General features: G+C 58.7%; 5 protein-coding genes across 7 annotated transcripts in view; 3 read left to right on the forward strand and 2 right to left on the reverse strand.

The window, feature by feature from the left end:
* The window catches only part of CSNK2A1 (casein kinase 2 alpha 1), a 22,675-nt gene extending 18,280 nt beyond the window's left edge, over positions 1-4,395 (forward strand). For all 3 annotated transcript variants that reach the window (XM_025142266.3, NM_001002242.2, XM_015296419.4), the window contains exons 10-13: positions 275-375; positions 1,013-1,161; positions 2,494-2,580; positions 3,063-4,395. In XM_025142266.3, the coding sequence (XP_024998034.1) occupies positions 275-375; positions 1,013-1,161; positions 2,494-2,580; positions 3,063-3,178 (453 nt within the window). In that variant the 3' untranslated portion in view covers positions 3,179-4,395. The remainder of the gene's footprint in view (positions 1-274; positions 376-1,012; positions 1,162-2,493; positions 2,581-3,062) is intronic.
* A 666-nt stretch (positions 4,396-5,061) lies between these two features.
* Positions 5,062-13,824, forward strand: TBC1D20 (TBC1 domain family member 20). The gene is made up of 8 exons (XM_015296460.4): positions 5,062-5,203; positions 6,536-6,721; positions 7,832-7,912; positions 9,283-9,469; positions 10,232-10,333; positions 10,916-11,057; positions 11,286-11,470; positions 11,615-13,824. The coding sequence occupies exons 1-8, from the start codon at positions 5,161-5,163 to the stop codon at positions 11,868-11,870; spliced, it is 1,182 nt and encodes a 393-aa protein (XP_015151946.1). The 5' UTR covers positions 5,062-5,160; the 3' UTR covers positions 11,871-13,824.
* Positions 13,825-14,686: 862 nt separating this feature from the next.
* Positions 14,687-17,158, reverse strand: NRSN2 (neurensin 2). Its single transcript, XM_015296471.4, has 3 exons — positions 15,762-17,158; positions 15,244-15,637; positions 14,687-15,053 (listed from the first exon to the last, which is right to left on the reverse strand). The coding sequence occupies exons 1-3, from the start codon at positions 15,963-15,965 to the stop codon at positions 14,866-14,868; spliced, it is 786 nt and encodes a 261-aa protein (XP_015151957.2). The 5' UTR covers positions 15,966-17,158; the 3' UTR covers positions 14,687-14,865.
* LOC121111956 lies at positions 16,749-20,231 on the forward strand. Its single transcript, XM_046903040.1, has 2 exons — positions 16,749-19,606; positions 20,106-20,231. Exons 1-2 carry the CDS (start codon positions 18,968-18,970, stop codon positions 20,112-20,114), a joined length of 648 nt encoding a protein of 215 aa, XP_046758996.1. The 5' UTR covers positions 16,749-18,967; the 3' UTR covers positions 20,115-20,231.
* SOX12 (SRY-box 12) lies at positions 17,689-21,383 on the reverse strand. Its single transcript, XM_015296469.4, has one exon. It carries the CDS (start codon positions 21,010-21,012, stop codon positions 20,155-20,157), a length of 858 nt encoding a protein of 285 aa, XP_015151955.3. The 5' UTR covers positions 21,013-21,383; the 3' UTR covers positions 17,689-20,154.
* Between the last annotated feature and the right edge of the window lie 513 nt (positions 21,384-21,896).

Raw genomic sequence — 21,896 nt, forward strand, 5'->3', positions numbered from 1 at the left:
GTTATGTTATGTGGAAAACCCCTGCCCTATCCATCTTCTAAAAGTTATGTTAGGGCACGCAGCTGCCTCCAGGCTACTTTGGATTACCAAGCCCTGACTGAGTGGGAACACATTTCTGATGCCCACAGTTACATGTGGGGCAGTTGAGATGACCCCATGCCTGCTGGCTGAGACTTCATTCAAACTCCTAGGGGAATATGCTGCAGCATCTTTATGCTGACTCTGACATTATTATTCCCTCACAGCAGTGACTTATTCTTCTGTTTGTTCCTAGCTGGTGAGGATAGCCAAGGTGCTGGGAACAGAAGATCTGTATGACTACATTGACAAATACAATATTGAACTGGATCCACGTTTCAATGACATCTTGGGCAGGTGAGCCAAACTCTGGAGTAGTTCAGAAGTTCATGAGCTCCTGGTAGATTTGGAGCTTGAAGTAAACAAAGACTTTTGTTTTAGAGAGATCTGTTGCTTTGTGCTTTTGATCCCCTTTGCCAGCACTTCCCATGCACCCTTATCTGCAGATGCATTTGAGGAAAGAGTTTTAAATGTCATCTAGGTTAATAATTGAACTGCCAGAGCATAAAGCGTGAAGGGCCAACGCTCCTTCCGGTACTGCAGAAAAAAGAGCACCCATGGCTCTCAGGACTGTCATATAGGAGTTGAATTGCTGCTGATGGCATTCACATATTGTCCTCGTAGTTATTTCATGTGTGACATGTGCTAAAATGAAACAGTGTTCAGAGTGTAAGAGAAGAGCAGAACCTGAGGCTTCAGGCCTATACGTTCGTTCTAACCTTGTGCTGTCACAACGCATGGCAGCTGTGCCGCCGCGTGGTGGCACGGTGTACTGCTGTGCTGTGCTCCAGCACGGTTCAGCCCCCTTGCTGCTGCAGCAAGCAGTGACCTGCCTTTGAGATGGGCATCTGTTGCAGTCCTACCTTTAAAAAAATAGGAAGTCTGGCACCTGTGTCCTCTGCTGAGCCTCACTTGGGTGCCTTGTTTTCTGCAGACACTCCCGTAAACGATGGGAGCGCTTTGTTCACAGCGAGAACCAACATCTGGTGAGTCCTGAAGCTCTGGATTTCTTAGACAAGCTGTTGCGATACGATCACCAGTCACGACTCACAGCAAGAGAAGCCATGGAACACCCCTACTTCTGTAAGTAGCAGATCTTATGACCGCCTGCTCTTCACACCCTTCTTCCTCTGCATTCTTTCCTCTGGGAAATCTCCATCCGAGTAGGTTGTACAGATAAAGCTAAGAATTGCAACGTAAGAAGCCACTTCTTTGCAAGTAGTTGTGCTGGAGCTGAGGCTGCTTGTCTCTGAGGTGGATAAGTAGGCCATTGCCTTCTGCAGCAGCTGAGGAAGCAGCATTGTGTGCCTGTGTCAGGGCAGTCAATCAGCAGCACTGCATTAAAGAATCTTTGCTGTCTAACCTGTGCTAATTTCAGCAGGTGTCTGGGTGTATGGATTGCTGTGTTTGATAAAACCAGGTAACTCTGGTTTGTTGAGAAACAGGCCCTTTGAAGTCATTTTGTTGCTAAATATGTGCCTTAAGTCAGTGGTGTATGGAGGTCTTGTTTTTTCATGCGAAAATGAACCTTTCACTAGTAAATGTGAAAAATTAATGTTTGAATGCTTGCAGTTTTCCCAGAAACCTACATATTAAGATCTGTGAGAACAGCTGTATAACAACACAAATATGCACATTTGCTCAGGTACTCCATTTTTCTTGGTGCTGAGCTGTAATTAAAAACAACAGCATTGTGCTGGTGGCAGATGTTAAGCTGAAGTGTTTTGCAAATCTGAGCATTAGCAAAGCTGAAAGCCCTGAAAGAGAGAATTGGGAATCAGCAAAATTAATTTGTGTCTACATGCAGATAAAGGTTGTACCGAAGGCATCATGAGGAAAGGCAAACTTTGGAATTCCTTCACCTGCTGCAATAGGCTTGGGAGGCAGGAAGGGGATGTCTCATTTCCAGTGGTAGTGCTTTTTACCTGCAGCTGAAAACAGTGAGCAAATTGGACACATCTTATGGAAGGCAACAGTTATCACTTGGGCCTTGTTGGAGTTCACAGCTGTGGGATGTGGTTGGAGACATGATTTGTTACCACCCATGATGTTACTGCTCACTGCATTCATTTTCTGGGTTTAGTTTTATGAAATATCTGCCATAGAAAGGAGATAACTCTGCCATAATTGCAGCTTTTAGTACCGAGCAGTCCTGCTGATCTCCAGAGCACACAGTTTGGGCAACTTGTCTTCAACTTCTAACTTCTGGATTTTTTTAGCTACGTTATCTTTGTACCTTCTTGGGTGCTCTCCAGCAGAGTTGGTGGAAGCTTCTGTGTTCCAGTAGATGATGGTTGATATTATTTCTCATGCAGACAGCTTGCCAGCACTGGCTGTGCACTGAGCTCACAGGCAGTATGATGCTTCAGCTGCTGTCTGACAACACGGAGCCTAAGGGTAGTGTGTTCTTCCTAGATCCCATTGTGAAAGACCAGGCTCGGATGGGCTCGTCCAACATGCCGGGTGGCAGCACTCCTGTCAGCAGTGCGAGTATGATGTCAGGTCAGTTCTGCCTTTGACGCTTCTTGGTGCACAATGTTACAAAGTGTTTCTGTGAGTGCCTGGGAGGGTGAGTTCCGCAGGTGGGACATTCAGGGCATCACCTGGAACTGATGGTGAAGGCAACTAAGGCTAAAAAGGCATGAGTGGGAGAGAGGGAGAGGAGGCCTCGCTGCAGCCTGACCTGCTTTTCTGGTCTTGTTTTTTATAAAGTGCTTTGCAGGTGGAATTTCTGGCAGCAGTTGGAAGGACAGTGATGCTACCACATCTGCCCTTTGGTGACACTTAAACGTATATAAACTGAGCTTTTTCTCAGAGGCTGCCGAGAACAGTCAAAGATCTTTACTCTCAGCTTATTTTGGTAGCTCTGAAAATGTAACAATGTGACCTGTGAGGATGACTTGTCCTTTAAGAAGAAGCAGAGCTGTCCTGGTTATCGGTGCACCCGTTTCACTCTAATTCTTGCTTACCTGTCTCTGTTTCAGGGATCTCTTCAGTGCCAACACCTTCACCCCTTGGACCTCTAGCAGGCTCACCCGTCATTTCTGCCACCACCACCCTGGGGATGCCCGTTCCAGCTGCTGCAGGCGCTCAGCAGTAGTGATGGGTTCTGTCTCCTGCTGCCTGAGCTGAGTCAGGTGGGGAAGAGGTTTCCCCCCTCCGCCTCTCCTCAGGACGCAGCTCGTGCCTGGCAGGGGAAGGGAGGGGATGAACGCTTTGGAGGCACCGTGTCTGAACTGTTGCTTGTGGATTTATAGTAGTTCAGTCATTATATACAAAATTATTATAGGCTGATTTTTCTTTTTTTACTTGAACTTTTCGTAACTCAGGGGATTCCCTGAAAATACCTACAGATGGAATATTTCTCGGACAGTTTTCCCCCCCCCCCCACCCCACCCCCCCCCAAAAAAAGTACTCTACATTTAAGAGCAAAGGTGAATCAACAGCATTTCCAAACTATTGCATCCTGCTGGAAATCTCTTCTCTTCATGTTCCCACCATTACTCCTCCACAAGCATACACCTTGGGGGATCGTGCTGTTCTCCAGAGACTACCAAACCAAGTCTTCACGAGGCAGGGGAGGGGGATTAAGTACCACTCGCTCACTTTAACCCCATAGCCTGCATATGATTCAGTACACTGAGGAGACAATTCCAGTATGGAGAGGTGGTATAAACTTAAAAGAAGTAAGTGCAGATAATGTCTAAAGCCCTATTTTGATCGAATCGTGTCTCTTTAGGAGCCAACCAGAATGCCAACTCACCCCCTTGCATGTAATTTTAGTCTTAAAACATAAAGTGACTGATCCAATTGAAGTCCTCACCACCCCCTGTTAAAGGTGCTGCTTTAGTGCTGTCCTCTGAGCAGCACCTTTCTCATGGAAGGGGAGGCTTCCTGCCGTTGCTTGGCTTGGATCTCTGGAATTAGTTTGTTATTGGGTATATTGTTTTTAAATTGTTGATATAGGTTTCAAGCTGGTGGCAACTTAAAGCTGGAAAAATCAGACTGCGCCAAGTCAGATACCACATCTTCACCCACCATCCCCTCCCTCACGTGCCATGTGGTGAGAATACCAGTTACCTCACAGTCTTGTAAATATGCACTGAGAGGAAGGAGCGAGCAGACTTAACTTAAACTGAAATGGTAGATCAGTAATTGTGGACAAATATTATCATTGACAACAAAGAAGAAAAAAAAAAAGCACCCCTGTTACAGCCCTGCTACCCCTTGCTGTGTATATATACTTTGTCCTTCATATGTGAAAGATCCAGTGTTGGAATTCTTTGGTGTAAATAAACATTTGGTTTTATTTATCGAGGTTAGATTTAAGTTCCCTGTGTAGGGGGCTCAGGGGTGGTGTCACACACACACACACTGCCGTCTCTGGGAGCTCTCCCACTCTGAACCATTGCAGCAGCCGAGCGTTCTGTCCGTCACTCCTTCGTTGGGGCGCCCTCAGCACTCAGCACGTGCTTCAGGTGGGAGGAGCGGAGCGCTGCGCTCAGCTGCCAATGAGGAGCGGGGCCCGGGAGCAACGTGGCCTTGTGCTGTTGGCTGTGCCGTGTCTTTAAGCACCGACGACGAGCAAATAGAACGTGTGGCTGTGCGCACCGTGCTGTGAGCCGCACGGGACCGCGAGCCCGGCCCTTCGGAGTGAGGGCAGTCGGGGGGCACGAGGCTACGGTGCTTTATTTTAGGCCGGGTGAGCGTAGCACGTTGCTGCCGTACGGCTCAGTGCGTGCGATCCGCCCCGGGAGGCCGTTGTGCCGCGGAGCTCTGTCTCCTTTTTACATCATTTCGCCGTGACCCGAAGGCCTGCGGGATCGGGGCCGGGCCCAGAGCAGCACACGTGCTTCCCGGCCTCGTCTGCGCATGCGCGTATTCGCCCCGCCCACACGCCACCGCCACGCGGCCGCGCCTGCGCAGTGCGGCGCCGTGACGTAACACCCGCGCGCCGCCGGCGGAGGGGCGGGGGAGCGGGTGGGGGCGCGGAAGGGACGGGACAGGAGCGGGCGGTGCGGGAGCGCCCAGCCCCAACCCGGCCCGGCCGTCGGCCCGGCATGCGCCGCAGCGCCCGGGAACATGGCCCGGCGGAGCCCGCCGCGCAACGGCGTCGGCGGCCACGGTACGGCCCGGCCGGGCCTATAGCGGCGGGGGCAGCGCCTCCCCCCTCAGGGGAGTGGGCTGGGGGTGCTCGGGCGCCACCTTGCGGGCGCTGGGAGGGGTCGCCGCAGCGCGCCCCCGTGCGGCGGGGCGGGAGGTGCGTTATGGCGGGGGGGGACCTCGAGGGGTCCGGGATCGTTTGGCTCCGGGATGGGGCACCGCGGGCTGCGGCCGTTGGGGACGTGGCGGTGCTGTCTGTGTGATGAGTGGGAGGGAAAGGGAAAGGGAAGCTGCGGTTACCGGGGGCTTGCTGGGTGCTGTAACGTTGGTGCTGTGTTCAGAGAGAGCTGAAGCTCTGCCGTAGGCTGTTGTGCTGGGTTTGCATCTAAAAACTGCTCCAAAACAGGCAGGCAGCGCCCACCGCTTCACTGTGTGGCTCCCGTGTGCCCCACGAGCACCAAAACCCCCCGGGGCAGCAGGTGGGCGTCAGGGAGCGTCTGCCCCACCCGGCCCCTCCCGGCCCACGGCCTCTGCAGTTCCTCATCCGGTGGATCCCGGTTGGGTTCCATGAGCAGTGGGAGTTCCATCCTTTGGAAAAGCCCTCTGAGGAAGGGTGGTGTTGGCGGCCTCACCCTGCGCGGCCCTGCAAAGCCTCTGTGAGCAGCGAGATGGGAGCTGCGTGTTGCACGGAGTGGCCCTGAGCTGCCTCCCTGCTGCCCACCTGAGGCTGTGCTGAGCTGCACCGTGGGCAGGGTGAAGCAGTGCCCTTCCTCAGCCCCACACTAAACGCTCCCGTGTGCCATCTGTGTCCTTAACCCCTGTGAAACCCACCCGCTGTGTGCGCTCCCCTCCCTGCCCCAGAATCCCTGTGCTCTACAAAGCAGTTCCTTTCATAGCAGCTCAACCTGCACAAGGCTAACAGCTGGCAAGTTTGTGTTTGTTGGGAGGTAAGTCAGTACATTGCAATGCGTGTAACTGGTTTAAATGTCACCCTCCTTGGGACAGCTGCTGTCAGTAGCTCAGACTTCTCCCTGGGCTGCCAGGAGCTGCTGCCTGGCCAGGAATCAGCAGGAACGTGAGGCCCAGGTGTTACAGAGTGCACGACACCTGAGCTGGGGCTGAGTCAGCCCTTCCTGGAGCACAAACAGTTGCAAAATGGCTCCACGCTGCCATCACGGTCCTGAGTGGAGCCGAGTGGATCTGATGAGGGTGACGAACAGCTCTGTGGCACCTCTGTGTCAGCGGGACACGCAGTGCTGAGCCTGTGCTGGTCACAGTGTGGGTTGTCCGTGGTCTGTCCCAGCAGGGCCTGTGCTGCAGTGTGCTCTTATCTTGCTTTGTGCTTTTCTTGCAGACTTTGACTCGAAGAAGAAAAGAAAAGTGGCAGAAATTTACCAGGCCCTGAACAGCGACCCTATCGACGTGGCAGCTCTCAGACGAATGGCCATCAGTGAAGGAGGGCTGCTGACAGATGAGATTCGCTGCAAAGTGTGGCCAAAGCTGCTGAGTGTGAACACAGATGACCTGCCCCCCCTGCCAGGTACAGGGCAGCCCCAGCAGGGTTCTGTTGAGAGTCTTTCTGCTTTGGGTTTTCTCTGCCTATGCTGGAGTGCTTCCCGTTGAGCTCACACAGAAAGGGACTTGTGCTGCATAATGAACACCGAGGGCTGTGCGCTCTGTATTGTGCATAAGTGGCAGATCAGGAAACAGAGGACTTCCTAAAACAACATTCCTGTTGTTTCCTGCACTGTCACTAAAGATAACGACACTTCCGGAGAACGAGTTTGCTTTAGATATGGTCCTTGTGGCACTGTGTGGTTGGTTGGCACGCATACGTCAGTTGGTAGCAAGAAGTGTCAGACTGATTTGGCCACCCTTTGGTGAGGTGGCTGTGCTGAGGAGTGCTGGGATGGGATGTGCTGCTGTCCGCCAGCTGCAGGTGAAGCAGTTTGTGTGAAGCCTGCGTGATGTCTGCCCAGAAGAGGAGGAGGGGAGATGACCTGCGTGGTGTGACACCTGCGTGGCATTGAACCTCAGCGGTGTGGGAGCTGGAAGTCCTGCAGCTGTCACAGTCACCGCGCCCAGGGACAGATTCTGTTGTTGCTCCTCAATTTGTGGCCATTCAGAAATGCACGTATCCCCACGTCAGTCAGGAGCTGGGCTATGGTAGGTGATCAGAACTGCTGGAAGACAGCGTTGCATTTCATGTGACAGCATAGGTAGCGTGCCAGCAAATTCTTTTCCCTCCTGTTAGAGCTCTCTTAGCTACCAATGGGTGGTTGCTTTTTTTCCTCTGAATTATTTCTTTCGGCCGTTCTTCCCTGCCTCCACAGCGTGTCGTGCCTTGCTGGTGCTGAGTATGCTGTGAACTTCACAGCAAGGTTGTGGAGCTAAGATATTTCCAGGAACTCTGGGAGCGGTGTCAGTTTAAGCACTTTAACATATGTTTAAATAACAGCCTTGTTTCCTTGCAGTGGATCACAGTTTGTGCAGCAGTGAAAGTGAGAGGACGGGGCTGGTGTGTGACGTACAGAGAATGGGATGGGGGTGTTGTGTGGCCTCATCCTCCCGGCCAGTTCCACCTCCCAGCACTCTTCCTGGTACCTTTGCACTACTCCACGATAACCCACTTCCTCTTTCCTTTCAGCAGGAAAGGAGCTGCGGGAGGACAATAAGGATTACCAGCAAGTGTTACTGGACGTACGGCGCTCCCTGCGGCGCTTCCCACCAGGTGAGAGGGGCTCACGGCGACTGCCTGACCAGCCCTGCAGGGAGGCTGACCTCTAGAAAGCCCTGTTGTGTCAGCTTACAGCAGCTTCTTTGCACAGCTGTTTCACAGCTGGCGGCTTCCTCCAGCCCCAGCCTGGGCTGCAGCTGTGGCCTGGTGCTTTTCTCCCAGCTTACACATCCCTGTCCATGCTGAGCACCTCTGCGCTCAGTCCTCTGTTGCTGAGTGGTGGCAGCACGGAGATGTCCGATCCTGCTCAGCCCTCACCCGTTGTGAACAGGGTGAGATTAGGACTGATGGAGTGCTTGAGAAACGGACCGTTTGCTTCAGTGTGTTTTAGACCAGGGATTGTGCCCAAGGGTTGTGGCAGGCAGCTGTGATAGTGGGTAGGGCAAGCTGTGTTTTACAGCAGTCCCCACATCACATTTCTCTCCGTGTATCACACAGCAACCTGAAGAGAAGTAACCTTTAGAAGCGGAAGGTTTCCGTGGTTGCATGGTTCTGAGGGGTGGCTGGTGCCTTGTTGTGCTATTTATAAAGCAAGTCATCCAGCAGCTCTCTAACTCTGCAGAGCAGCCGTTGTTCCTGGCCAGGATCTGCATCCCCCTTCTGCTGCTTTTGTTTTGCATAAACAGTCGATTCACTCCGATTCTCTTTCGAGTGCAGACGGTGCCTGATTCCTGAAGGCTCTGCTGCTGCTTCGTTGGTTTGCTTTTGCCCTTGAATGGCAACCTCCTCCTGCCTATTTTTAGAAGCATCAGTGAAATGGGGGAAAAGGAGAACTTTGTCATTGCAGGATCTCCTCTGGGACGTTCTGCTTGGCTGTAGGGCATTCTCTCTGTTGACAGGGACTGCCAAAAAAACAGCTGCAGCTGTGCATGGCAGGAGCAGTGTTTTTCCCGTGACATCCTGTCCCTAAACGCATGCTGTGAGCAGAGGACCAATGTGGAGCTGTGGTGATGGAGGCCTCGCAATCTGATGCAGCTGGCACAGTTTCTGTGCGAACGTGTCCTGTTTAATTCTTTCTAGAGCCCGGGGGGAAATTAAAAATGATGAAAATGTCCTCAGCAGTGCTGGATGTGCAGTGCAACTCGCTCTACACAGCACTGTACAAACACCCATAAGCCCTCCCCTGTCATCCACGGTGACTTCCTGGCAGGTAGGGGCACTGCAGCTCCAAAGGTTAAGCGGGCTCACAGCTGGTTGGCTTCTCCAGAGCCATCAGGAGCAGCATTGGGAACCTGGGTCTTTCACAGCTTTCTCAGCCTGCTCCCTGTTGTCCCACATCCTTTGTGATCAGGCTGGTTGATAAACATGCAAGGCGGGGAGCAGCAGGTGATGCAGCCCGTCACAGCAGTGCCTTGTCCCCGCAGGGATGCCGGATGACCAGAGAGAGGGGCTGCAGGAGGAGCTCATTGATATTATCCTCCACGTCCTGAAGCGCAACCCGCAGCTGCACTACTACCAGGGCTACCACGACATCGTGGTCACCTTCCTCCTGGTGGTTGGGGACAGGCTGGCCACGGCTCTGGTGGAGAAGCTCTCAACGCATCATCTCAGGTACTCAGAGACTCAACCAGGGGAGGGGAGCTGCTGTGTGTCCTGTGACTGTGGGGGCAGAGAGGCGGCCTGTCCTGAAGCAGAGCCCCAGTTAGGGCTGGCTGCTCTGTATGTCTGCACCCAGGGGGTGCTGCTGGAGATGGCACGTGGATTTGCGGGCAGTTGTGCTCTGGGGAAGGGCTACCAGGGCTGTCAGTTAGTTTGTGTTATCCCTTTAAGATGGAAAAGCAGCACACATGCGTTACTCGTGGTTCTCCTGGCCATGTGTCCTGCCAGGGCCTCTCTGGCTCCTAGGGCTCAGCACAGTGCTTCCCACTCAACCTTTATAGAACCCTGGCAGGTTCTGTACTGAAGCTGTGGTCTGTACAGCCAGTGTCCTAAGCCCTAGCTTAAGTGCCTTTCCTCTTCGTGCATTGAAATGAGAGCAAGCCTTCAATCCGGTGAGTGCTTTGGAAGGATTTTGCCTCCCCTCCCATGTGACAAGCTGGAAAGGCTTTAGGGCTCGTGTACAGCAAAGAAAGAAGTGTCCATTGACACGGCCATGATTGGCCGGGTGCAGGTTTTGTGTGCACATGAGCTCTTTGTGACCCACATTGATAGGAAGGGAGCTGCTGCAAACAAGCAGAATTCCCTGGGACTGGGAGCCACCCTACCTGCAAAGCTGCTTATTGCAAGGCCATTTATTGACTTTCTGTGTGCCTCACTGGAGGAGAACTCACTGACGTTGTCTCTTGACAGAATTCTTTTAAAATCTTTTCTCAGGGATTTTATGGACCCAACAATGGATAATACCAAGCACATTTTGAATTACCTGATGCCCATCATAGATCAGGTGAACCCTGAGGTGCATGACTTCATGCAGAGGTACGCAGCTGTTCCCTCGGAGCCTCCTAGCTCTGCCCTGCCTCTCTCACATTACTGTACCTGGGGCCATTTGCACCAGCCTGTCCCCAGCAGCACCACGGTGGCTTCCTCAGAGCCAACAGCTGGCCCACAGCTCGTGGCAGCAGTCCAAAGCCACGTGGCACCCTGCTTACAAGCAGACCCAAACGTGCTGCGTGTCCTGGGGGCTTTTAAATAATGGTATGTTCACCCCAGCAGCGCGTGTTGGAAGAGCTGGGGATTGCACTGCTTTGCATTCCACGTCATACAAAGCTGCCACAGCTGCTCTGTGTGCCCGGTTTTGGGGTTGCCATTGCATCTCTGTGGTTTGTTGCTATCTCTGGGGATAACTGCTGGGTTGTGAGGAGGTACGTCAGAAGGGTCTGTGCAGAGCCCTTTTCTGGGCTGTTAACATTTCAAGGCCAGCATGTCTTTGGGTATCAAGCTTGCAAATTCTGGAGCAATGCTGAGTTTCAGGGTTGAATGTGAAAAGCTGGCTGTGCTTCAGCAGTGTCTCCAAGCTGCCAGCAGCAGCTGACCTAACCATGCTTCCTTTCTGTGCAGTGCGGAAGTGGGAACCATCTTTGCTCTCAGCTGGCTCATCACGTGGTTTGGGCATGTTCTGTCTGACTTCAGGCACGTCGTGCGATTATACGACTTCTTCCTGGCTTGCCATCCACTGATGCCCATTTATTTTGCTGCTGTGGTACGTACTGGTTGGAATGGAGGCAGGGGATGTACTGAGCCACTGCAGGGCACCGCGTTTCTCTTCCCATCTGGGCACTGTTTCCCTGCAGTGTATCCCCTGAGGAAGGGCAGATCTTTCGGATGGAGGGGAAATGTTTTTTCTCTTCTGCCCCCAAAGTGTCAATGAGTGACAAGGAGCTGTCCCTGTTGCCCTGGCTGTGCTCAGTGCTCTCTCTCCTGTCTGCAGATTGTGCTCTACCGGGAGCAGGAAGTTCTGGACTGCGAGTGCGACATGGCCTCAGTGCACCACCTCCTGTCCCAGATCCCACAGGACCTTCCTTACGAGACTCTGATCAGCAGAGCAGGGGACCTTTTTGTCCAGTTTCCCCCATCTGAGCTCGCCAGGGAGGCGGCGCAGCAGCAGGCTGAGCGGTGAGTGCAGGGCAGCCTCGTGCCCCCAGTGCAGGAGCTGTGCCTGGGTTCTGCACCTTGCCCTGGCCGGCTCTCACTGCCTGGCGAAGACCTCCCCGGATAGGAGGCTCTGAGGCACTTCTTGACCCATTTCTTCTCTTGCAGGACCGCGGCTTCCACTTTTAAGGACTTTGAGTTGGCATCAGTGCAGCAGAGACCGGACACTGTGTTGAGACAGCGCTTCAGGGAGAGGCTCCGAGGGGAGGAGCGGACAAAATCCATTTTGACAAAGCCAAGGACCAACCGTTTTGTCAAGCTGGCGGTGATGGGGCTGACGGTGGCGCTGGGAGCAGCTGCCCTGGCCGTGGTGAAGAGCGCGCTGGAGTGGGCACCCAAGTTTGAACTGCAGATTTTCCCCTGAAGCCAAAGGAAGCGCTTTCCTCGTCGTCACATCCCACGTCGACGTGGGGCGACGTTTGGAAGGACGTGTCTGGAAACAACCCGTCTGAAGAGTTTTCTATTCTTGCTGCATCCCGTGACGCTCTCGGCCTTTGTGACAGACACCGATGGGAAGCAGTCCAGCAGGATTGTTCCCCACAGCGACACTCACCCCGTTTTCTCCTCCCCGTGCAGGGCGAGCAGACGGACGCTGCCACCGTATGGATGAGTCTGACTCTTCCAGCCTTGTGCAAGTGCCCATGAGTGGTGAGCTGTGCCTGGGCTGTGCCGAAGCAATCCCACATCCTCTGCTGGGGATAATCAGTGGGAGTGAGGGCAGGTGCTCACCTATGGGGGGAGTGTCAGGGCGGGGTTTGGCCTGCTTAGGGCTGAGGAGCTTGTACGTGCTCCTGAGGAATGGAGGAGCCCTCTGGCTCCGTATCGCTCTGGCTGCCAGGGCAGCCTGCCTTCTCCATTTGCATTCACCAGTGCTCTGACCCTTCTCTTTCCTTACAGGCAGCCTCTCAGTAGAACCGAACCTGTACCAAGCCCCTGTCAGCACCCTGCCATGAGGTCATCTCCGATGCATGACAGTTTGTGATTCCACGTTGTTGTCTGTGCTCTGGTCAGCTTGCAGGGGACAGGTCCAGCGGGGTCCTCTGCTGGCAGCAGCAGCAGTGTGGTTGTGTATCAGGTCAGTGAGGTGAGTCAGGCGTTGTTCATCCTGCCCCTGCCAGGTCTCATCACCACGAGCATTAGCAGAGCCATTAACGCTCGCTGCTGATTTTCACTGCTTGGGGAGCAGACTCCAAAGTAGAGAAAGGCTTTCTTTACGGTTAGAAGCAGTTTGCGCAGGACAGAAATCTGCTGCAGACATCTGTCATAATTGTCCCCCACGAGCTGATCAGATTCAGTGACGCCCCTCAGAATAACACAGATAAGGGATTTCCTAGAAAGGCCACCCCAGTGCTGCATCCTCCACCTGGCCCAGCCGTGCTGCTCCCTGCCTGCTGGGAAAGCTCAGCAGCAAATTCTGCTCGAGAGCTCCGTATCCCACTGACACAAAGCCAATAGGCACTCTATGCCTCTACCTCCCCCCTGAACTGCTAAACCTCCCACAAGTGCCCTTACCTGCCCTGACTGGTTCCCACCCAGCTGCCTGCCCCTGCTGTCTTGTGCCCAAAGCCATCCGTGCTGTGCCCAGGGGCTGCACACCTGAAAAGTAGATGTTGATGGAAGAGTTGTAGATTTCTGGTTATAGAAGGAAGCTTCTGCCCTGCGAGGCTCAGCACCCTCCTGTCCCTGACCACCTGTGTGCAAATTCATCACCACATCCACGCAAGCTTTGGATTGCCCCGTGGGCCCTCGCTCTGTGATGCAGGTAGGGAAGCAGGACCCGGTCCTTCGCCTGTGTTGGCATCTCCTGGCCGTGCCGCTTACTGGTGCCAGCACCAGGGCTCTCTCTGCCTCTCCTGAGGGCTGGTGGCAGCCTGTGAGGCTGTTTCTATGGCTGAAGGCGGAGTGCTTTCCTGCACGTGTGGGGACTGGCAGTATGGGGTGGCAGCAGCCTCTGCAAAGGCAGTGACAGTGAGGGAAGCAGGCTGTGACTTTGCACTTTAGAAATTCGTGATAGCAGAGTTTGTGGTGGCTGCGCCACGAGCTGGAGGTGCTGCTGACAGTCCCGTGCCCCACCTGGGCAGTGCAGTGCCTGGGTGCCCTCTGCCTTCAGGTGAGGGGTGTGTGGGGCACAGTGCCCTCCTGCAGCCCCCCGCTCTCTGCCCACCGTGCACTTTAGTTCCTGCGTTGCCCGGGGGAAGGGGGAGCGAGGAGATGGCCTCTTCGGGCGCTCCAGTGACTCTGTACAGACTTATACATACCTGTGTAAATGCAGATTTGTACAAACCCTATTGCTGTAAAATAAACAATTACTAAACGTTTTCCTCCCCCTGTGCCACCCAGGGCCGGTGCTGGCGTGCACCCCGGGGCCGTGTCCCATCCCACAGCAGCCAGGCCAGCGTGGGAAGAGGAGCAGGAGCCAGCTGGTGCCTTTGTGCTGCTGCCCTCCCTCTGCCCACGCCTGTGGAATGCCAGCGTGCACTTTTGCCCTTGGCTCTCCCAGCCCTCCCCATGGCAGCAGCACGGCTGGCAGCACAGGGATGGAAATAGCCTGACCCGGCGGCCCGTTGTGTGCCTGGGGCTGGCAGCCCGGCCGGGAGGAGATCCCGCACTGCTGGGCACTGTGCCCCTCCGTGGTGTCCCTGTGCTCTGTGTGAGGCTGGTGGCCGTGTTTACGTGCTCGGCCAGGGTTATTTTTAGCTTGCTCTGACTTCCTCTGGAGGAGCAATTTTCTTAATAGAGCCCTCAGCCCTTCAGAAGGAATGTGAAAGCAGAGGCCCTGCAGTGCTTGCTGCCCTGCGGCCCCTTCCCCAGGGAGGCGAGGGATGCTCGAGGGTCCTGTGGGCTGGAGAGCTGCATTTGGGGGCTGCACGGACCCCTCGGTGGGCTCAGACCCTTTTGTTGGCATAGGGCTGCTCCCAGCCTGGCAGGGTATTGGTACTCAGTTGTCTTCACTGAGGGAAAGAAAATGATCTCGGCTGTTGTGCGGCACCCCTGGGGCAGTGAGGGGCAGAGGGTGGGGGTCTGTGCCTGGCGGTGTGTGCTCTGTGTTGTGACAGTCCTGCCCTGCTCTGATGCACTGCTGCTGCAGCACACGTCCCCCATACACAACGCTCATTGCCCCGGAGCTGAGCCTCAACAGCACCAACTGCCCACAGCCACGCATCTTTTATTCACCCCAGAAAGAGCAAAATGAAGGAAACCAATGAGAGTGTGCTACGTCTGCTCCGTGCCAGGGGCTGCAGGGCAGGATGCTGTGCTGGGGGCAGAGCTCCCACTGCAAGCAGCCGGCAGCATCGTGCATTGCAGCTGGTGGCCGTGCCTGTCTGTCCCCATGGCCGGTTGGGGAGCAGGTGGAGGAGCTAGAGTCCTCTGCTGGGATGTCCCAGGCTGGGACCTGGCGGTGGCCGATGGTGCACAGCAGCCTTGCAGGTGGGGGATGGCACTGACGCAGTGAGTCCCCGTGGCACAGCTGGGATCCGGGGTCGGCCATCTGGGTGCCAGCAAGGGATCCAAGGTGGGATCCGGTTGAGTCCAGGCTGGATCTGGGCTGAGATCAGGCTGTGTCAGGCCAGGATCTGGGCTGTGCTGGGCAGCTGCCTACTCCATCCCATTCCATTGCATCCCCACCACACCTGTGAGCTGGGTTGCAGCACCCCGGCCCAAGCAGCCTCCCCTGCTCCCACCCTGCCCACCCCCCACCCTCACAGCCTCAAGCAGGGGATTTCCCAGCAATTTACCTAGCAGCAGCAGTGCACCCAGCCTCGCACCTCCTGCCAGGAGGACACCGTGGAGCTGGGAGGCACCGAAGGGCACCATGTGGCCCTGGGGGCTGCTCTGCAGGATGGGCGACAGCTGCTGCTGCTCCTCTTCTTGGCGGCCCCCCCAAGCTCTGCCCAGCACCCAGCAGAGCAGCCCCACAGCACCCAGCACTGCAGCCGTGATGCACAGCGCCGTGCCCAGCAGCCGGCACACACCCGGCACGTGGTTATAGCGCACGGCCTGCATGTCCAGCACCACCAGCTCCTCTTCCTTGTCTTCCTTGATGCCCTCCAGCCCGGGGGGCACCAGCCAGCCGGTGCTCAGGGCAGCCACTCCCGCCAGCAGGAACAGAGTGCCCGCAGAGAGGGTCACCTGGGAACAGGAATGGGGAGCAGGTCAGCCTAGAGGAGTGCATGGCAGCTGTTGGGGTGCCATGAGTGGATGTACTTCACACAAGATGAGAGGGAAGAAAAAAAGGGGGGGGAGGGTCTCTTACCTTCCAGATAATGGAGGGCCATACACCGTGGGGATGGGAAGGTGACGACCCATCTGTGTCCCCATCAGGGCCAGTCCCGGTGCAGTCCTCATAGAAGAGGTGGAGGTAGGAGCGCACCCCGTACCACTTCCCCTGTGCCACGCTGGGGCCGCGGCTGCAGCTGCAGGAGGGCTGCAGGGTGGGCATCGGGCCTGGGGGGGCCATGCATCACCGGAGCCCTCCCCACAGGCACGGCACCCACAGGGCTGAGCCGGATCCTGCCTTCCTCTGGGCACAGGGCAGGAGATGGGGTGCCGGTGCCAGATGTGCCCCCCCACCCATTTTGGGGAGCGCTGAGAGGGACTCCCATTTCTGCCTGGGACAGCAAAGCCCTTATCCCTATGGGACGCAATAGGGGAGGGGGCACTCCGTGCTCTGCCTGACCCGGGACAGACCCAGCACTGTGCGGGAAGGATTGGGACCCACATCAGCCCACCCGCAGCGCCCAATAGGCGGCAGTGGGGATGGAGGGGCGGCGGTGGGGAGGGATGTGGCCTCCACTGTGTTCCCGTGGCTGGGGGGCTGCTGCATGCAGGGACGCAGCCACCGCAGTCAGAGCGCCGTGTCCCTCCCCGCCACCGTAGGGACATTGCCATGGGAACTGCCTGCTCAGCCCTTCGTCACTGCGTCCCTGCAGCGTGCTGTGTGCGAGGGGGGAGACGGCGTGTGGGACCCTTTCGGTGCTGGGCTGTGATGCTGAACAAAGCCCGGCGCCGGAGAGGCCTCGTGGGGGGGAGCAGCAGTGCCCCATTGGTGGGGACATCCTACTGCCACCGCCCCACTGAAGCCACAGGGTCCTTCTTGCATGCAGGGGTGCTGCCTGGGTTTGGGGGGGACATCCATCCTGCATTTAATACACAGCATCACCCCTACGCGCTCCCTGCTTACCTGGGGGGGGGGGTCAGCACATCCTTCCCTGTCCCAGCGCTGTCACCAGCAGTGCTCACTCCGCTGTCCCCGTCTCCGTGTGGGATCCCACAGCCAGGACCCAGTGATCTGAGGCAGTGCTGGGCACGCTCCGTGCTTCCCAGGGGGGTTTGGGGTGGTGGGGAGGGGGCAGCGTGACTCCTTGCTGCACGGCTGAGAGCCGACACCGCCTGTGAGCTGCTGCTGTGTGTGACTCAGAGCAGGGCTGGCGGTGGGGGCACGTGGCTGTGTGGGCAGCACCGGGTGCTCAGCGAGACCAGGCTGGACCAGGGGCATCCCAGCACACTGCTGTGCCGTGGAGTCACCGTGCAGGAGCCCAGACACACAGCCGAGGGCTGCCACACGCCTGGGCCACAGCCAGGCTGCTCAGTGCTGCCGGGATTGCAGGCAGAGGCACCTCCATGTCGCACAGCGGGTGTTGTCCCATGGGTATGGGGGGGGGGTCTCAGCAGGGCCAGCCCAGTGCCCGGCCCCTCCCCCAGCAGGGATGTGAGGGCAGGTGGTACCCAAGGATGCTGCAGGCTCCCTTGTTGCCGTGGCAACAGCTGGGGGGGGGAGTGATGCAAGCACTGTGTGCCCTCCCCCCAAGGCCCCATCCAGTGGGGCGGAATCAGTGCCTGCTGCCACACTATGGAGCCCATAGGGCTGTGTGAGCACACACGAGCGTGGAGCACACGCACAGAGCACACAGTGCTCATAGATGCACAGCACGGCTGTGCACACACAGGTACAGCCTGCACGGGTTGGTATTGGAACACCACTGAGCGGTGGGACCCACGGGTTGGTAGTGAGACCCCGTGGAGCAGCGTGGGACCCACGGGTTGGTACTGGGACCCCATGGAGTGGTATGGGAGCCACCGTGCCTGAGCTGGAGTTGGGTTCCGACCCCCAGAGCCCCACATCCCCACGTTTGTGCAGGCTGGGGAGGTGTAAGCGGCGCAGGAGGAGCCGGAGCCACGTGGAGCAGACCAACACACTTTATTCCATAGTCACAACACTGGGATAACCACTAGCCGAGCTTCAACACCACCGGCCCTGGCCGTGCCGTCAGGGTGGCCATGGGTGGGACATCCCCTCCACCAGCCCAGGACAACAGCTGCAGGACCCCTCCCCAACACAACCAAAGGAACCCCGAGTGCTCGCGGCAGCTCCGGCCCGCTGGGATGCCGCCAGGGCGGCTTCTTCCTGAGAGAGGTTTGGTTTATTTTTATTATTATTATTATTATTATTATTCACTTATTATTCATTATTATCCGCTTTGTCTCTAGTGATGAGGATGGCGCACGCACACTCGCTCGCACACTCGGGGGGGGGATGGGGGCTCGGCGGGACGGACGCGGGGGCTCTACGCACTACAACCACACGGCACAGAACATCCACCGGGAGGGCCACGACGGGCGGAGGGGGACGGGGACCACGCGCACGGTGTTGTGCTTGAGGCCGGGCTCGAGGGGAGGGGGGGAGGGGGCTGAGCCAGAGCCTGTCCTGAGGAAACGCCGGGGATGCCGCCCCGCACCGCGGCCTCGGGCCCTGCCGGCAATTGGGGTTCGGCTCCCCGCGTGGGACGTGGCGGCGGTAGGGGGCTCCGATGCCCCCAGAAGGCAGCGAGGTGTTGGGTGGGAGCTGTGCGCCGGGGAAGCCCTTCAATGAACCCCAAACCCGGTTTGTGCGTGGAGCCCCTCGGCATTTGGCTTTTCTGCTGGGTCGGAGTGGAAGGGAGGGGGTCTTTGGGGGGGGGGGGAGGGGGATGCTCTCTACATGGGGACACGTGGGCGGTGCCCGCCTGCCTCGCAGGATCGCACCCGCACCGGGGCTACTAAACACCGTCGGGAACGCAACACCAGACACACGCACACCAACCACAGCTACCTCTACACACCTACACATCGATAACGCTGAGCTCGCGGCTCCGCAGCCCCGCGGCCAATGGGGCGGGAGGGCACCCGGTGCCCTTAAGTGGGGACACGGCGCTCCCTGCGGCACCTCCGGCGATGCCAGCAGCCCCACGTTGCTCCCCGTAGAGGGGGACAAAGGGGCTGAGCACCCCCCGCTCGTGGCTCCGTCCAGCCCCATTGCAACGTGTGCGCGTGGGGCTGCGCGCAACCGGAGGAAGCGGCGTCCCCAAAGTGGGGAGGGAGCACGATTGGCACGGGGAGGGTCGGGGGGGGATCCTTCGTGCCCAGATTCCCACTTTGGAACCGAGGACTTCAGAGGCCGCTTTTGTGCCACGCAGACGTGGGATGGAGCCCCGCGTCCCCCGCCCTGCCGGCACCACGGCCACGTGCTCACAGACAGCGGGAGGAGGCGGATTGCTGCAGGAAGGAGCCATTGGGGAAAGCAAAGACAAACGCGGCCGGAGGAGCGCCGCAGCAGGAACTGCCCTGCTGGGGAGCTCCGCAGCGCTGCTCTGCGGTGAAGCCCAGGCTCTCGGAGCCAACGCCGGGTGCACCGCAGAGGATCGCTGCAGCGGAGCACCACCCGCACCCCACATCTCCACCAGCATCAAACTGCTGCTGCTGGTGGTGGTGGCGGCCCCGTGCGAGAGCTTAAGGCAGATTCCCCGCAGCACGCGGGCTCCGCCAGCCATGCGGGATGAGCCCGGAGTGGGGTCCCAGACAGGCACGGGCACCCCACGCCGGGGCGTTGATGCCGGGCAGGCTGCCCCATGGGGTGGGCTCACGGTGAGGGCGGCCGCGCACGAATGTCTGGAGAGAGGAATAACGCAGCCTCCCCGCGCCACGTGCGGATCACGTGCGTGCAACTTCGCTCTGCCCCAAACCGAGCGGCGGGGAGAGCGCGCCGCAGCGAAAACGCAAGGAGAGCCGGTCCTGAGGGACCCCCGAGCCCAAAGGCGGGGAGCCCGCAGCACGGGGCAGCAGGTAGGGAGGGATGGAGATGGGCCGTGCCACCCCGGAGAGCCTCGGGCGCGGTGCGGCCGAAGGCGGCGCTCCTAAAGGGCTGCTACGAGGAGCGGGAGAGGATCGAAGACGGGCTTTGTGCGCAACCCGAAAAGCAAAGAAATAAGAACGCTAATAAAAGGATCGGCTGTCCTTCGAGGGATGGGCGAGTGGGAGAGCTGTGGGGCAGGGACAGAGCTGCAGGGGGAAGGGGTCGGGCGGGGGGTGCTGACAATGGGACCCCGCCGGGCGGCCGCCTTTCACGGGCGAGGAACGGCAGCGAGCGGAGCGCGCCGTGCAGCGAGGAGGGCTGAGCCCCGCACCGCCATGGATGGATGGATGGATGGAGGAGGAGTGGGTGTGTGCCGGGGGGATGGGGGGAGCGGGGAGCTCTGCCTTCCAGCGGCTTCAAGGCTAAATACCTGATTCCTGCATGTAAACAGCTGGTTTCGGTTTTTTTTTTTTTTCTTTTCTTTTTGAGACGACCTGACTGTGGGAAAAGAAGAGAAGTTACCTGCAGAGCGCGGCACTCAGTAGGTAAAGACCAAGTCCGAGATGCTGGACATGAGCCAGTCCCCCGCGATCATCTCCGTCACCTCGGGCGTGCAATAGTCCGGGAACTCGAAGTGCGACGACGCGCCCCGCGGGAAGAGATCGAGGTCCTTATCCAGGACGGAGCAGTCCACAGCCCCGCACGCTGTGCCACCCGGCGCCCGCGCGGGCAGCGCGCCCAGCAGCTCCTCCTCCAACTCCTCGTCCGAGGAGCCCAAGGAGGACGGAGGCGAACCGGCGGGTGCGGGAGACGGGGACGCGCTCTCCGGGCACGGCTCGGGGCCGGCGGCGGCCGCGGGGCCGCGCTCGCCGGTGGGCACCGCGTTCCACGTGGCCGTGCCGGGGCGGTCCTCGGCGGGCGGCTCCGGCGGGCGCTGCGCGGTGCACGGCTCGGGGGGCGGCTTGGAGGGCTGCCTGCGGGCGGCGGGGACGCGGCCCAGCACCGAGGGTTTGATCTTCACCGGGAGACGCGGGCGGGCGGTGGCGGTGCCCGCTTTGCCCTTTTTCCGAGGGCGGTATTTGTAGTCGGGGTAGTCGGCCATGTGCTTGAGGCGCAGGCGCTCGGCCTCCTTCACAAAGGGGATCTTCTCGGAGTCGTGCAGGAGCTGCCAGCGCCGACCCAGGCGCTTGGAGATCTCGGCGTTGTGCATGTCGGGCCACTGGTCCATGATCTTGCGGCGCTCGTGCTGCGACCACACCATGAAGGCGTTCATGGGCCGCTTGATGTGCCCGCTGGGCGTTTTGCACCAGGCGGGCTCCGCGTCGTGGGCGGGCAGAGGGGCGCAGGGCTCCCGCCGCCCCTCCGAGCCCCTTCCCCGCATGGCTCGCTGCACCATGTCGGCCCCCCCGGCGCCCCCCTTACCGCCGCCTCTCCCTCCCCGCCGGCCGCTACGCGCCGCGCCGCGCCGCCCCCATTGTGCGGAACGGGCGGCGGCGGCGGGGCGGGGCGCGGGGGGCCGCGGAGGGACCCGGGGGGGCACGGCTCCGCCGGGGCGGTGGCTGCGGGGCGGCTCCGGTGGGACCCCGGGATGCGGCGGCTCGGGGATGCGCTGCAGCGCTCTGGGGATGCTCTGGGTCCGGGGACGCTCTGGGGATGCTCTGGGTCGGATCGGCTCCGCACCGCCCCGGGGATGCGCTCGGTTCGGGGATGCGCTCGCTTCGGGCGGGTTGCGGGGCCGGGGCGATGCGGGCAGCCTTAAAGCCGCACGCCCCTTTCGCCCCCCGGTACCGCTCTTATAGCAGCAGCAGCAGCAGCCGCCACCGCCCCGCCCCGCCCCCGGTAAACACGGCCGCGCCGGTTCTGTCAATGGGAGGCGCCGCCCCCCCCGGCCCATTGGGCGCGGGGCGGGGGGGAATTTCCCCCGCTGCCAATGGGCGACCACCGGAGAGAGGTTGCTGGAGAGAACGGCACCGAGGCGCGCCCCGTTACCCGCACCGAGCGGGGGGGGCACTCCACTCCCCAACGACCTCCCGGCGCGAGCATCGCCGTGCCCACGGTTCCCCCCACAGCCTCCAGCACCGGGATCCCGCCTCCCTCCCGGGTACCCCAACCCCCTCCCGTGCCCCACAGACCCGTGGGATCACTCAGGTTGGAAATGCCCTCTGAGACCTCCAACCGCAGCGCACCGCACCTCGGCGCCACACCTCCGCCGTTCTCGAGCAACCCCGGGGGCGGTGGGGGCGGTGGGGGCGGTGCCCCCCCCGTGAGCTGCCTTTACTT

Source organism: Gallus gallus, chromosome 20 (genome assembly GCF_016699485.2).
Source record: "Gallus gallus isolate bGalGal1 chromosome 20, bGalGal1.mat.broiler.GRCg7b, whole genome shotgun sequence".
Classification (NCBI taxonomy): domain Eukaryota; kingdom Metazoa; phylum Chordata; class Aves; order Galliformes; family Phasianidae; genus Gallus; species Gallus gallus.

Excerpts from the sequence above, each read along its gene's own strand:
- TBC1D20 (XM_015296460.4), top strand. The coding sequence starts at position 5,161 with ATGGCCCGGCGGAGCCCGCCGCGCAACGGCGTCGGCGGCCACG. Across the intron at positions 10,334-10,915 it reads GTGCATGACTTCATGCAGAG|TGCGGAAGTGGGAACCATCT; the intron begins GTACGCAGCTGT and ends CTTTCTGTGCAG. Across the intron at positions 11,058-11,285 it reads CCATTTATTTTGCTGCTGTG|ATTGTGCTCTACCGGGAGCA; the intron begins GTACGTACTGGT and ends TCCTGTCTGCAG.
- SOX12 (XM_015296469.4), bottom strand. The coding sequence starts at position 21,012 with ATGGTGCAGCGAGCCATGCGGGGAAGGGGCTCGGAGGGGCGGCGGGAG.
- LOC121111956 (XM_046903040.1), top strand. The coding sequence starts at position 18,968 with ATGGAGCCCCGCGTCCCCCGCCCTGCCGGCACCACGGCCACGTGCTCA.
- NRSN2 (XM_015296471.4), bottom strand. The coding sequence starts at position 15,965 with ATGGCCCCCCCAGGCCCGATGCCCACCCTGCAGCCCTCCTGCAGCTGC. Across the intron at positions 15,638-15,761 it reads GGCCCTCCATTATCTGGAAG|GTGACCCTCTCTGCGGGCAC; the intron begins GTAAGAGACCCT and ends TCCTGTTCCCAG. Across the intron at positions 15,054-15,243 it reads GGGTGCACTGCTGCTGCTAG|CCCAGATCCAGCCTGGACTC; the intron begins GTAAATTGCTGG and ends GCCTGATCTCAG.